This window comes from Piliocolobus tephrosceles, chromosome 5 (genome assembly GCF_002776525.5).
Source record: "Piliocolobus tephrosceles isolate RC106 chromosome 5, ASM277652v3, whole genome shotgun sequence".
Taxonomy (NCBI): domain Eukaryota; kingdom Metazoa; phylum Chordata; class Mammalia; order Primates; family Cercopithecidae; genus Piliocolobus; species Piliocolobus tephrosceles.
The window spans coordinates 5,477,931-5,492,873 of NC_045438.1; the positions used below are offsets into that span (position 1 = coordinate 5,477,931).

General features: G+C 38.0%; 1 protein-coding gene across 1 annotated transcript in view; it reads right to left on the bottom strand.

Moving 5' to 3' along the window:
- The window catches only part of RFX6 (regulatory factor X6), a 56,084-nt gene extending 52,053 nt beyond the window's left edge, over window positions 1–4,031 (bottom strand). Inside the window, exons 1-3 of the mRNA XM_023219083.3 lie at window positions 3,752–4,031; window positions 3,293–3,449; window positions 71–194 (exon numbers count right to left, since the gene is read on the bottom strand). Coding sequence (XP_023074851.1) covers window positions 71–194; window positions 3,293–3,449; window positions 3,752–3,974 — 504 coding nt within the window. The 5' untranslated portion in view covers window positions 3,975–4,031. The remainder of the gene's footprint in view (window positions 1–70; window positions 195–3,292; window positions 3,450–3,751) is intronic.
- Window positions 4,032–14,943: the final 10,912 nt, after the last annotated feature.

The following is a 14,943-nucleotide window of genomic DNA, read 5'->3' on the forward strand; positions in this document are numbered from 1 at the left end:
ATTTGTTTTCATGCTATCTGCCTGACATGACTTTAGTTATAAGTCACTATAGCCAATATGTGTCGTTTACCTTTCCAAAGGTGGCCGCACAGGCTGGCTCTAATTTCTCTTTCCTACAGAAATCTAAGTAGTGTGCATAAAGAATGCACCGTGGTAAGCAAACTCCTTCACATACAATGTAATTCTCTTCAAGCCTAAGAAAAAGGAACAAAAATTAGGTCAAATATTTTATTTATTTTTCTTTCAACTTTCTCATTGACTTATTACCCATTCTCAATGCGGACTCTATACAAATGAGGTAATGAGTAGACATAAGTAGACTTCCTTTATTCTGGATATTTTTAAAAATCAAATTATAAGGATTAATGTTAGAAGTACAAAAACCCCAGTGAAAAATCTGCTAGTACAGTTAAAATACCATGGTCAACATAAAACCATGCCTGGTCCACATCACAAATATTAGGTCTTCTATATAAACCTCATGGTTCAGGCCGGGCGCAGTGGCTCAAGCCTGTAATCCCAGCACTTTGGAAGGCCGAGACGGGCAGATCACGAGGTCAGGAGATCGAGACCATCCTGGCTAACACGGTGAAACCCCGTCTCTACTAAAAAATACAAAAAACTAGCCGGGCGAGGTGGCGGGCGCCTGTAGTCCCAGCTACTCGGGAGGCTGAGGCAGGAGAATGGCGGGAACCCGGGAGGCGGAGCTTGCAGTGAGCTGAGATCCGGCCACTGCACTCCAGCCTGGGCGACAGAGCGAGACTCCGTCTCAAATAAATAAATAAATAAATAAATAAATAAATAAATAAATAAATAATAAACCTCATGGTTCATCATGATTTGCTCTGTGACATATAAATATGAATGGTGAAATTGAAGATGATGGGTATTTTAAAAAACATTCTTAGTACTAAAGGGCTGCCAAGCTTCAGGCTGGCAAATGCTTACATTCTCTCACTTTCATTTAAAACCTAGTTCTGAGCCCTGAATAATTAGGGAAGGACAATGATGCATTTACTTGCAAAACACAGGAGAATCAACCATTTTACTTAAGTCTCAAATGACATTGATATATTTCTATTCCTATACTTTTTACTACTGTGATCAGTACTATAATTATCTAAAACATCCTATACGCTTAAAAGATAATGTAATTCTCTATAGATATCTCCAAACATAACATATACACCTCCAACTTTATATTATAAAAATAACTATATAACCTTTGAAAATTTGGAATAATTCCATTTAATTTGCAACTAAGCATAACTTATATAAATGTAATAAATACATATTTGTGTTACAACTTTCTAAACAGCAATGTACAAATTAAACTTTTAGATTCCATTCCCAGTTTTCCTAACAGTTCAGTAGGTGATTTTGACTAAAATTTACTTATACCAATTTTATGTATAGCAAGATAATATTTATTATAATGCAGAAATGATGTAATATAGAGTCTGCAGGTTAAAATTGGATGAAACCCTTCAAAGACTTGATTTAAAATATCCTAATGTATATAAGATAAAGGCTAAAGAAAGTATTCCCTGAACAGGTAAAATATCAGTCACCCATTTTTTTAAATGAAGAAAAAAAAAAACTAAGATCTAGTGTTTCAAAATATGAAATCAATATATGTACATAAAATCAGATGACATACTAGTTGATAGAGAAAACTGGAATTAATCAGCCACCTTTTTCACTTTGATTTTCAGTTCTAGTTTTTAACATCCCTGAAATAATCTATAACCTTAAAAAAATTCTCAAAATATGAGTAAACTCACTTTTTAAAAATGTATAATATTCATTTTTAGAACAGAATGTGAAAAATTCAAACAAAAATGATGTGTGATAATTTCAAAACTTTGAAAACTTTTATAAGAAATGTTTACCTATTTAAAAATTATATTTTAATTACATGTACACAATGTTCACATTTCATTTTGCTATTTTGAGATAGTTGTAGTAGGCACTGTCCTTGTCTTCAAAATATTGAATCATCCTAGACATAAGTATGATGTTCATTTGGGGTACAACTTTTTCTTTGATCTTAACGTATCCATATTTATGTATACATTTATTCATAAAAGAAACATGTATTTTCCACACACTCAATTTAAATGGAAAAAATGAGAGTTATCATTCAAAACAGCTCAATAATATATCTGAAATCAAAATACTTTTGCCCCAGTTATCCTGCTGCAAATAGTTGTATCCTAAATATCCCTGATATTTAACTCAATTACTTAACTGCTCTAGTATATTCATAACTAGTAAACACGACGTCAACTTCAATAGTTAAACTCCAACTTTAGATGAATACTTGGCTTATATTTCAAATATTTGAAAGGGTTCAAGCATATAATCACAAAAAAACTACTACATGTAAATTGTAATTTAATCTTTAAATAAATAATAAAAATAAAATTTACTAGTTCTTTATATTGTATTTTTCTAAGGCTCCTTAGGTCATACTCTACATAAAATTAGGTTATGTAACTAATCAGTAAATATGTAATCCTTTTTATTAGTTTGCTTTTTACATGGAATTTGTGAGGAAATGTATGCTCCTATTTCTTCCTACTATGTAGGGAAGTTTAATATAATGTTTTTACTTTAGAGCCCTCTTTCTTTTAGATAGGTATTACAAAATGTTCACTTTATGTGGAAATCCTACTGATAAATTCTTGGTTTTAAAATATTTTCCACAAAACCAATTTGTAATATTTTATTATTATAATCATATATGACAGATGCTATAAAAATAGTTGAACATCTATTTAAATTAGTAGTGATATCTTAAGCGATTTTTCTATGTCTTCTACTTCAAACACATTTCGTCTTATAGAGTATACACTATTTTTAATTTGCCCTCTTATGAATAAAGGCAGTGTCAAGATCCTTCCTTGTTTTAAGTTGTTTTTAAGAATCGTATTTTATAAACTCAAAAACTATCAAATAACAAACATGTAAGGACTGAACTGATTGCATGTTAAGCCAATACATCATAAAAAACGTTCATTAATGCTTACATTTGAAGAAAATATGGTTTTAGTCAATAAGGAACAACGTAATGTGGTTTTTATTTGTAATGCAAATCCTTCATCAGCACTTGTATCAGTCTCTATACTAAAAATTCAGTGAAAAAAAATCTGGGTTAAATTCTAATTGGTTTTTTAAACTTTCCCAAAAAGTTTGAGGAAGAAGTAAATTGTGAAAAACAAAGATCCTGAAGACGCTAGCTGTTCAAACGTCAACAGGTGCTTCAGTGTACCCTGCGGGCGAGTCTCACCACTGCAGCGTGAGCTGTGTCTGCTTCTTTTTATCCTTCACAATCTGCGTGATGGTTTTCTTCTGAGACAGGTATTGATCCGCTGCTTTGGTTTTGCTGTCGTGGTTGTCGGCATCGTCTTCTTCAGAGGAAAAGTTACCATTGTTTAAGTGCATTTCTGATTGCCAGTTGAAGGGATGATAAAGAAAAACAGAATATAAAATCAACTAAGTAGCCTCTAAGTGTACCTTAACTTCAAAGCAGTAGCCTACTGGGGTGGTGGCGGAGGGGAGGAAAGGGGAGTTATGCAAAATCCCTTAGAGTTGACAGTCTCTACTTGACATTTTACTGAGGAAATACAAAGATTTGGACAGAACATTCTACCTCTGCCTTATGTTTGGGATGCGTTATTATTATTGGGTGCCCTTCTTAGCACACGTTCTCGTCCCCTTCCCAGCTCGGATGCGGCAGAGCACTCACCTGATTTCACTGCCCCCGGCAGCTCCAGGTCTTCGCCTTGCTCCCCGCCGCCCTGCTCGCCCCCGGGTTGCGCTTCGGCCGCCAGGTACACTCTTTCCTCCGGATAGACCAGCAAGCCCTTGCCCAGGAGCTGCACACAGCAGTCTTCCTGGATCCCCGGGGACAGCCGGGGCGCAGGCTGCGCCTGCAGGAAGGTGTCTTCTAGCTCCGGGACCTTGGCCATCCTCCCGGCCGCCGGACACCGCCGCGCGCGCGGCTCGGCCGCTTCCCCAGCGGAGCCCCAGCCCGGGGCGGGGCGGGGCGGGGCTGGGACCCGGGGCCGCAGGGGCGGGGAAGGAGGCCGCACGCCCCGGAGTGCCGCGGCTCGGCGGAGAAGGGACGCCGCGCACAGGCACAGCCTAGACCGCCCGGGGGCCGCGGCGGGCGCGGTGGGGCTGCGTTTCTCCACCTGTCTGCGGTCCGGGCAGATGCTCCCTCGGAACTCACTTTCTCACCTGCGCCCGTCACGCCCTGGACCCCCCACAGCTTCCCCCTCCCTCCCGTTCTCTCAACCTGGGCTGGTCGGAGGACCGTTTTCACACTCAGAGCTCCCAGAAAGATCCTGGGAAGCTCACTCTCTTCTGCAGGGAAAGTGCAGCAGTAACTGGCCCCATCCCTGCTTTCAAGGTACACTATTGGGGCACCCGGCCGCGCGGCCTGGACTCTGCACCCCCGAAACAGGGAAAAAGTATCCCGGAGTCTTTGCACAGCAGGGGCCGGGCTTTTTATTCCGGGAACCGTCCGAGGGATTGGTGAGGGCTCTTCTCAGCATTTGAGGAAAGATCCCATCTCATCACCGCCCTCTGCTTGTGGACGCACAGCGGCCCGCACTCCTGGGTCTCCCAGCCCTGGAGGATCTGGCCTCAACCCCGAGGAAAGATTCTTTCTCTCCCGTTTACCTTTATTTTGTAATTTAAACGCGTCCCTGACGATTACTCATCTCATACCTAGCAGTAGGGCAACAGAAGTTTGTTTGTTTAAGTGAAAAATGAAATTGCGACAATCTTCCAACCCAAAATGGCAATCTCATGGGGGCAAACTATAATCTGTGCTCTCTTTAGGTGGGAGCGGTCAGTGGAGACTTGGGGTTGGTGTTACCTGACTGCCAGATCATCTTCCTTTCCTTCCACCCTCTGTTCTTTTGACAAATACATCCGGAGTCTTTATATGCCCAGTGCTCTCCAAAAAAAGCAAGGATTCTGCTTTGACTCACATTGCTTCATCACAACCTACAGCCTGTCATCCTCTCTTGCAGCACTAGAGAGAGAAATCAACCTTCGACTTTGACAATATTAAACTACATTACATTGAAATTTAACATAGAACAAACAAAATGGGGATCCAAGGTGGTGGGTGACTGAAGGGTGAATTATGGGAAGGAGTGATGCAGTCTAAGTAATACAGCAAAAGCAGCTAAGCTTATGAGTGGATTTGAATCTCCCCCATTTTTAGTACCACTTGTTGGGAAAGGCAGCAACTCTTTGTCAAAGGTTTTCACCTTACCTGGTACCTCCAGCAGCTAGATCCAGGATGGGGCTATTCACCCCTCCACACTCCTAAAAATCCTAAAGAGGGTACACCCCTCCAGTGCCTCAGGACAACTTTGCCAGTTTTCTCTACCCAGTCCTCTGAAAGCCTCAGAGCCTGCTCAGGCCAGAGGGCTTAGCTGTACAGTACTAAAGTTGAGAATATTGCCTCTTTACAGAGATACCCTCAGATTCATTCTGTAAAGGGAGTCCTAGTGGTTAACTGTGTCTACTTATATGAAATGATAAGAAGAAAAATGTTCAGGAAAATTACTGGAATTTCTTTTTTAAAAATACTGACCACATGATAACGTGTTTGTGTGTGTGTGTGTCTGTGTGTGTGTGTGCGCGCGTGCGCGCGCAAGTCATACAGACACTACGTGAAAATCTGGCAATTATCCAATTGAACAGATCAATGGAAACAAAAACCATGATCACTTAAGGCCCTAAGTGAACTTTTTGCCTTAATTTTAAGTAAATCTGTTTGCCTAACAAAATGATGTGAAAGTTATTTGTGCTTCTATTCAAAAATAGGAAGTCTAAATAGGCCTATAGCAAGTAAATAAATGTAATCAGTAATCAAAAAACTTCCAACATAAAAAAGGCCCTTCACGAGTGATTTATACCAAATGTTTAAAGAAGAATCAATGCCATCCTTCTCAAATGTATGGTATGTGGTGAAAGCAGAGGATGGCGAAAAGCTGTCAATATCCTAATTTGCTATTTGTAATTATTATAACAAATCTGAGCTTATGAGACTAGTGTTTTAGAAAAGCATTAGTGATAAACACCTCATAAAGTCCTAGGCAGGAAAATAGATAAAAATGGAGAATGATCTTTTAAAATAGAGATTTGTAAGATTTTTATGTTTTACATACTCTTTAAAAAATTGTTGTAAGCTATCAACTGTCTCCCAGGGGAAAAAATGCCCATGAATACAATAATGAACAAAATTCTGCTTACAGTTTGACAGAATGTAAGTAAAAAATACCTGAAAAAGTTTATTCTGTTTTAAGGGGAAAAAAAAACACATGATGCCTGAAAGAGAAGATTCTTTGAAGTTCCCAAATTACAGTGTCTTCATGACTGGAGGCACAAGAGTAAAGGGGAAAGGAAAAAGAATTTGGAGGCAGGTACATTTGCACTCATTCTCTTTGTGCTTCTGGACATTTAACCTTTCTGTGCCTGTTTCCTTCTCTCAAAATTGGAAAAAATAGTACATATCTATAGTAGGTTTTGTGGGTGTTCTGCTCAGATCCCCTTGGATTTCTTCCACATTTCTGAGCACTCCTCACCCCGTTTTTGCCTCCTTTGGATTCCAATACCAGCACCAAGACCACCACCTGAGAGCTCCTGGGACTTTTCTTTGGAGGGACTGCCCTTAGCTACCAGATCACCACTGCTCATAGGCAGAGACAGCCTAGGTGCCCCTGGCTAGCACTTAGCCAATGACTGATGGTTAAGAACCTTGACCTCATGTTGGATAAATCTGAGGTACAACTTAAACCCAGAGCTCCTCTATGGAATCGGGCTGAAAGCGTCTCCCACCAGACCATTCCTAAAATCCCATCCGTGTTTGGCTTCTTCCCCTCCTCTGTCCTGCTACCCCTGCTCCCTTTCCTGTTTCTCCTGGCAACACTTTCTTTAAATTACTTTTGTAAAAAAATGCTTGACTCAGGTCCTGCTGACATAAGACATCACATTATAGAGTTGATATAAGCATCAAATGAAACATTATAAATAGGAAACTAGTACAATGCCTGAAACAGAATAAGCCTTCAATAAAACATATCTAATCTTTTTATTCTGAAACTTTAGATCTCTTTTAGCTCACATAAGCAATGAAAAAATTTTTGGTCTTTCATTGCAGAAGAATTTTGAGGAACATCCTTCTCCTTGCCTAGGTTATTTCTGGGCATAATATTATCTGGAGTAATCATATACTATGAAATTTTCTTCTGTGAAAGTTCATGTCTCTCCTAATTTGTTTTTCTGTTCACCAAAATTATTTTATAAATACAGCAAGTACTTTGCTTTCTGTTAATGACTTTCATTTTGTTTCTTTCAAATAAAAGTAAAGGCCGGGCGCGGTGGCTCAAGCCTGTAATCCCAGCACTTTGGGAGGCCGAGGTGGGTGGATCACGAGGTCAGGAGATGGAGACCATCCTGGCTAACACGGTGAAACCCCAACTCTACTAAAAATACAAAAAAATTAGCCAGGCGTGGCGGCAGGCACCTGTAGTCCCAGCTCCTCGGGAGGCTGAGGCAGGAGAATGGCTTGAACCTGGGAGGCGGAGCTTGCAGTGAGCCGAGATCCGGCCACTGCACTCCAGCCTGGGCAACAGAGAGAGACTCCGCATCAAAAAAAAAAAAAAAAAAAAAAAAAGTAAAATGAGGTTATGGACCTAACAACAGAGCCCCAAAATACATGAAGCAACAAATACTGTTTTTTGACAGAAGTACTAACACCATTCAATGGAAAAGGATATATAGCCTTTTCAATTAGATAATCACATCTAAAATAATAAGTTTGGAACCCTACTTCACACTGTATGCAAAAATAAATATGGTTCAAAGACCTAAGTACAAGAGCTAAAACTGTACAACTCTTGGAATAAAACCTTGGTGTAAGTCTTCATCACCTGGGATAAGGCAAAGGTTTATTGAATGTGATACAAAAAGTATAAGTAATAAAAAAAATAAACTGAACTCCACCAAAATGCGTGCATCAAAAACACTATCAAGAAAATGAAAAGACAACACACAGTGGAAAAATATTTGAAAATCGTCTATCAGAATTTATAAATAACTCTTACAACTCAACAATCAAAAGACAATAGCCCAATGTAAAAACATGTAAAAGATTCAAATAGACATTTCTCCAGATAAGATCTATAAATGGCTAATAAGCACACAAAATGCTCAATATCATTTTCATTAGGAAAATGCAAATCAGAACCACAATAAGATATCACTTCACACCCACTATAATTTTTTAAAATCATAGTGAGGTTGTGGAGAAATTGGGACCTTCATACATTGCTGGTAGGAATGTAAAATGACACCACCACTGTGGAAAATAGTTTCGCAGTTCCTCAAAAAGTTAAACATATGATTCAGTAACTCTGTTCCTAGGTAGATAGATACTCAAGAGAATTGAAACATAAGCTCATACACAAAGCTTGTGTAAAACTGTTTATAACAACATTATGCATAAAAGTTAAAAAGTTAACACAACCCAAATGTTCATCACCTGTTATATACATAAACACAATGTGGTATATACATACAAGGGAATCTTATGCAGTCATTAAAAAACAGTGAAGCAGAGGCTGGTGGATTGCTTGAGCTCGGGAGTTTGAGACCAGCCTGGGCAACGTGTCAAAACCCCATCTCTACTGAAACATACAAAAATTAGCCAGGCATGGTGGTGCATGCCTGTAATCCCAGCTACTCAGGTGGCTGAGCTGAGATCACAGCCATTGCACTCTAGCCTGGGCAACAGAGCAAGACCTTGTCTCAAAAAAATAAAATGAAACAAAACAGTGAAGCAATGATACATGCTTCAATATGTATGAACCGAAAAACATCATGTCAAGTGAAATAAGCCAGATATAAAAGGCTACATATTGTATGATCCATTTACATGTAATGTCCAGAATAAGCAAATCCATAGAGACAGAATAGATTAATGGGTTTGCCAGGGGTTAGAAGTAGTGGAAATGAGGTGTGACTCCCTAATGTGTATGAGGTTTCTTTTTTGGATGACAAAAATGTTCTGGATAGTGATGATGATTGTACAATATTATGATGATACTAAAAGCCACAGAATTGTACTCTTCAAGATGGTTATAATGATGACTTCTGTGTGAATTTTGTCTCAATAAAGTAATTTTTTTTAAATAAGAAAGGTCAGACTTTTTTTTGCAACGGAGTCTCGCTCTGCTGCCCAAGCTGGAATGCAGTGGTGACATCTCAGCTCACTGAAACCTCTGCTTCCTGGGTTCAAGCGATTCTCCTGCTTCAGCCTCCCAAGTAGCTGGGACTACAGGCACACACCACCGCACCCAGCTAATTTAGTATTTTTAGTAGAGACGGGGTTTCATCCTTTTGGCCAGGCTGGTTTTGACCTCCTAACCTCAAGTGATCCACCCGGCTTGGCCTCCCAAAGTACTGGGATTACAGTCATGAACCACTGCACCCAGCCAGATTATTTTTAAAAATTAAGAATCTGCTATGTTCTTACCAGATAAGAATTACTACTTAGTCCAAGGCTTTGCTGTGGAAGAAATTGATAAAATTTGGACAAATTTCCCTGGCTTATTCTTAAAATATGAACTATCAGTTTTGTTGTTATCCTATAAACATCAATGGATTAGGTCTACGTTCCTTCCTCAAGTCTAATTTCTTCCTCTTGCAATCTTGGTTGTGCCATATGGTTTTCCTTATTGCATGTAGAATAATAGAGAAGTAACAGGGGAAATGGAAAATGAAGAAGAGAGATGAAGAAAAGGAAGGATCAATAAAAGACTGAGAGGATCAAGGGAGTCAATTTAAAAAGAGAGAAAGATAAATAAAATATATTCAGTTGGTTATGATCTAGGAGACCAAGTTGATGGGTCCAATTTCTGTGTTGGCAGAACCATTCGTTTTTCTCTAACTGCATACCAATGTAAAAAATAAATTAATTTAGGGAAATTCCAGGAAATGAATTCCTGTTGGTCAGGGATCAGGGTCAGGAAGGTAGCATGTAGTTGGAAATGAGGAGAGTGATAGGTACTAATGTTATTGAAAGGAAGAATAAGTATTTCCTGGTGACAAATGGGAAGGTCTTGCATGGAAAGAAAAAGTTATTCTAATCATAAAACATGTTAAAGCTTGGAAAATATATGTTTATTATAATGTTACTGTTAAAATATAGAGAAAATACATCTAAAATATTTCAATATTCACTTCTTTAAATTAATGTAAAATTACTATTTTTTATTGAAAGTTATTTTGTTAAGCCTTAAATTCTAGTGTCTTCAATAACCTTTGTTATTATATAACTTTCATTTCTTTCCATTTCCAATAAAAGATAGTCTAATGCTCTTTTTTAGATTAATGTAAGACTACTTGTTTGTTTGCAATAGTGAAGAAAGAAAACAGATTATATTAGTCCGTGTACAAAAGTAAATAATTTATTGCCGTATGTGTATTCAAGAACTGCTCCTTACACATACTGTTGTAATAAGCACACATAGTAAATGGCAAAAATATAAGTTGCAAGTCAAATTTAATATTAAATGTGTGTGTTAAATAGCAGCTGGCACGTAGTGGATACCTATTAAATATTTGTTACAAAAGTGAATGGAAATTGGTGGCACCCTTCATCCTTACATTCATCAACCAAAAATAATTTATCATGACCTGGTGATTCAAATATAAATAAGACATTTTATTTCATTTTCAATACTCAGTCTAATGGAGGAGGTTGATATTTTAGAATACAACCTGTTAAGCACAACGTGATGGTGTGTACAAAGTCCTCTAGGAACACAGAAACAAGAGTAGATGAAGGGCAGGCAGAAGACTTCACAGAAAATGTCACATTTAATCAGCCATGAAGGATTTGTTTGCATTCACAGGTGGAACTGTGGGGAAAATACATTCCACACAGAGGGAATAGAATGTACAGAGGCACAGTGGCAAGAAAAAGTACACCTGGTTGGAGGAGTTAGTATTTGGGTCCAGTTGGAGAAGAGGATCATCATGAGACATGAAAGACCATGAGTTAAGGTCAGAACTTGAGAGGACTTGATCAAGCTAAGAAATGTGTACAACTTTATCATAACTGACAATAACAAATCATTGAGGAGTTTAGGAAGAAAAATATCATAAAAAGTAAGTGGATTGTGGAGGAGGAAAGTTAGGAAGACCAAATGGTAAAATGAAGACTTGGATTAGGCTATGACAGGGAAGACAGAAAAGAAAGGAGTGATTCAAGAACATTTTGAGGATATACACAGGGTGATTGTGGTAGATTGTTATAATATTGGCCCCTAATGATTCATGCATCTTCTATCTGTGCTTTTGGGTAATACTCTCCTATCTTGCCTCTGAACTTAGCTATTAGCAACCATACAAGCAGAGGCTTGGAAAGAACTCATGCATTGAGGTTTCACCTCTGTTGCTGATTCTGGATACCTTGAGACCATCACCAGGAGGCTAAGACCAGGCTAGCTTGCTGTAGACATGTTAAGCCCATTACTTCAGCTGATATCCAGTTGGTCTGGCTAGCTATTGAAAAGTGCTAGCCAGAAAGACCCCACTGCCAGACATGTATGTGATGTAAACAAAGCCATTTTTAAATAACCAATTTCTAGCTGACCTGCCAGTTGACTACAGCCTCAGGAGTGAACCTTGGTGAAGCTCAGCTTAGCCAAACCTGGCTTAAATTGGTGACCCATAGAATAGTGTCCTAATAAATATTGTTTAAAGTCACTAAAATTTGAAGCAAAAACTAACTGATACAGTAACAGATTGGCTTTTGCTTCGCATGTCGCAAAAAGTTGATTGAACTTTAGAGATGATGAAGTAGCAGCTAGTAGAGAAGCTGTTTGGAGAGTAAGTGTGAAGCGATTTTTTATCTTTTGCTTTTGAGGGCGTTTTGTGTGCTTTTTATTTTTTTAAAGGGGAACAGAGGAACTCAAAGGTGAGAGAGATTTTGAATAATAAAACTTACTTCAAAGGGATCATATAAAGATCAAATGTACTAATACACACAAATACACCAAATGAAAAATAATTTTTACTTTATAAGTCTGTGTATATGTAAATTATATGTACTTTATTTTCAAGTTTACTTCTACAGAACTCACACAAGTGGATGCATACATACGGACATATACACATGTCCTATTTTGGGGAGAAATAACTTGGGTTCCATATTACACTCTAAAACAGCTTCCTAAAGTTTCTGGTCATAGGTAGAATGTAATTTTGCAAGCAGATCTCTCCTTCTACCCTCAAATCCAGAGAATTATGCAGCTGCTTCTTTGAAATGAAGTGTCTACAAAAAGACACACTCTACAGGTGTAAACAGAATAAGATATTCCAAGTGTGAACCCTAAACCCTTATAATAAATTAAGCATGTTTGAGGGCTAAGCAAACTCTTCTTTACTTTTAAAATTTCAGTTAATATATTCTATTTGCCACACATTTTCCTAGTAGTTTTGGGGCTATTACTTCAGAAGTGTCTATTACTTCAGAAAATAAATTATGTGACAAGATATGACATTTTATCGAGCATTTAATTTCAGAATGTAATGTGTAGCCTATAAGATGAAGGAAATTAACTGCTCATTGTCTTATCAGTGCTCATTTGAGATGAATGGGCCAAATCAGATGGCTTTCAGTCCTAATATTCCTATAACAGGGCAAGTAATTAAAATTAAATGTCTTATAGAGTGAATTTTTAGGCATATTTTAATCTACTGTCATGAACAACACAAAAGCAATTAAATTATCTAAAATTTAGGGCAGCACACATGATTTTTCACAAATTTGTCCTGAATTTTTTGTAATCAATAGCTGACTTCAAACCTGTTTTTCTTCTCAGTGTACTTCTCCGTCATTGCTCAGTTGTGAAATACACTCTAAATGGCTCCTTTACTTAGAATCCCTCCTCCATTAATATTTAGGATTATAGCTTTTATTTTTTCTTAGCCTTCCAATTTTTTTTGCATGTTATAAAATTAGGTGTTCATATGCTGATTTTAATCACTTTGCTGGTATACCACAATAGTATCTAGTAATCATTAGCAATTTTGATGAAATACACTGCTTTAAAAATACAATATTGAAATCAATAACTCTTTTCAGAACTCATGTAATTTCCCCAAGCTAAACAAATCAGTTTTGTTTAAATTACTAGTTTGGTACTGTGTCACTGAGTGGAATGGATAACTCTGTCTATTAACTCAAGGCTGTGGTTCCAAGACGGTGTGTACAATGCATTTATTTCTCATTCCTCACTCTGTTTGAAAGCTTTTGAACCCAATATATCATCTTTGCTGGGCTATTTATCAAATGGAAGAACTGAGTAAATGCTGTTCTTTCCATAACATTACTTTTGGGTGCCTGCAGAGGATAAATAACAATAGAATAACATAATAAGTAAGTAAACATTAGGTCAAGAGAAGAGATTATTGGCTATACCCAACCCAAGGATTAGAGCAGTGCTTTTTGAAGCTGAGCCACTTGCATCAGAATTACCTGAAATCATTGTGAAATATGCATGTTCCCACCTCAGAAGCAGTTCATCAAATATGTGAAATGAATATTAGCAATAGAGTATCATATTTTATAAATTTCTCACATTTGTACAAGGAAAATTGTCCTTTAGAATATGTGAGGGAAGAGAATATCCCAGCCTAAGCCATGGTCTAAAATCTTAAGAGGCATAATAAAGTTGGACTTCAGCAAGATTATAATTTAGCACTGGCTCCTTCAGAAGGGCAGTGTAAAGAAGAGAGTTGGGGGGTTGGCTAAGGAGGAGCAGGTTGAAGAAGGAGACAGTAATCACAATCCCTCTGTTGTCTCAGCAGGACTTCCCTGGTGTTTCAGATCACAACATGCAGAAAACGACAATGTTATATCAGCACCCTGGGACAAGCAGATGTCTGTTCACAAATACAAGCAAGTACACCAGATACTTTCTATGCCAGAAAGAGACTAAGGGGATCAATACCATCCCCTTGGGGACACCTGTTGGGAAATTTCACCAGGCAACATCCATCACTCTGTGAATGTGTTTATCACTAAATGCTTTCAGAATTGCCTGGGTTTTACTTTCTCTACTTTGTAGAGTGGAGGGGCTAGTACCAGGAAATTGCCGAGTCATTCTCCAGATTCTTTTAAAGAACAGGAGATAGTTTCTTATCATTTCCGCAGACAAATAGTGAGCACGATTTAATGAATATGATATTGCATGTAGAATTTTTTCTTGATTCTTGTATCAGAAAGCACATGCAATTCACCTGTGTTGTCTTTTCAGTTAACAATCTGCGATGTTGTGAAGTGAAATTTCAATTTTGACGACTCCACATAAAATAAGAAAAAGTGTAAGTGCAAAATAAATAGAACAGTGATAGATAGAATCCACTTTTATTTATCCTTAGATGACAATTGTTTGCTAATCATGTTTACATTTAAAAAAAAAAAAAAAAAAAAACAAGCAGGCTGGGCGAGGTGGCTCACATCTGTAATCCCAGCACTTTCAGAGGCCTAGGCAGGCAGATCACTTGAGCTCAGGAGTGCAAGACCAGCCTGGGCAACATGGTGAAAACCTATCTCTATTAAAAATACAAAAATTAGCCGGATGTTGTGGTGGGCGCCTGTAATCTCAGCTGCTCGGAGACTGAGGCAGGAGAATTGCTTGAGCCCTGGAGGCAGAGGTTGCAGCAGTGAGCTGAGATCATGCCACTGCACCCCAGCCTGGGTGACAGAGCAAGACTCTGACAAAGAAAGAAAGGAAGAGAGAAAGAGAGAGACAGAGAGAGAGAAAGGAAAGAAAGAAAGAGAAAAAAGAAGAAAAACAAGCAAACATGCATTCCAGGTAAAAATAAAATAAAATAAAGATGATG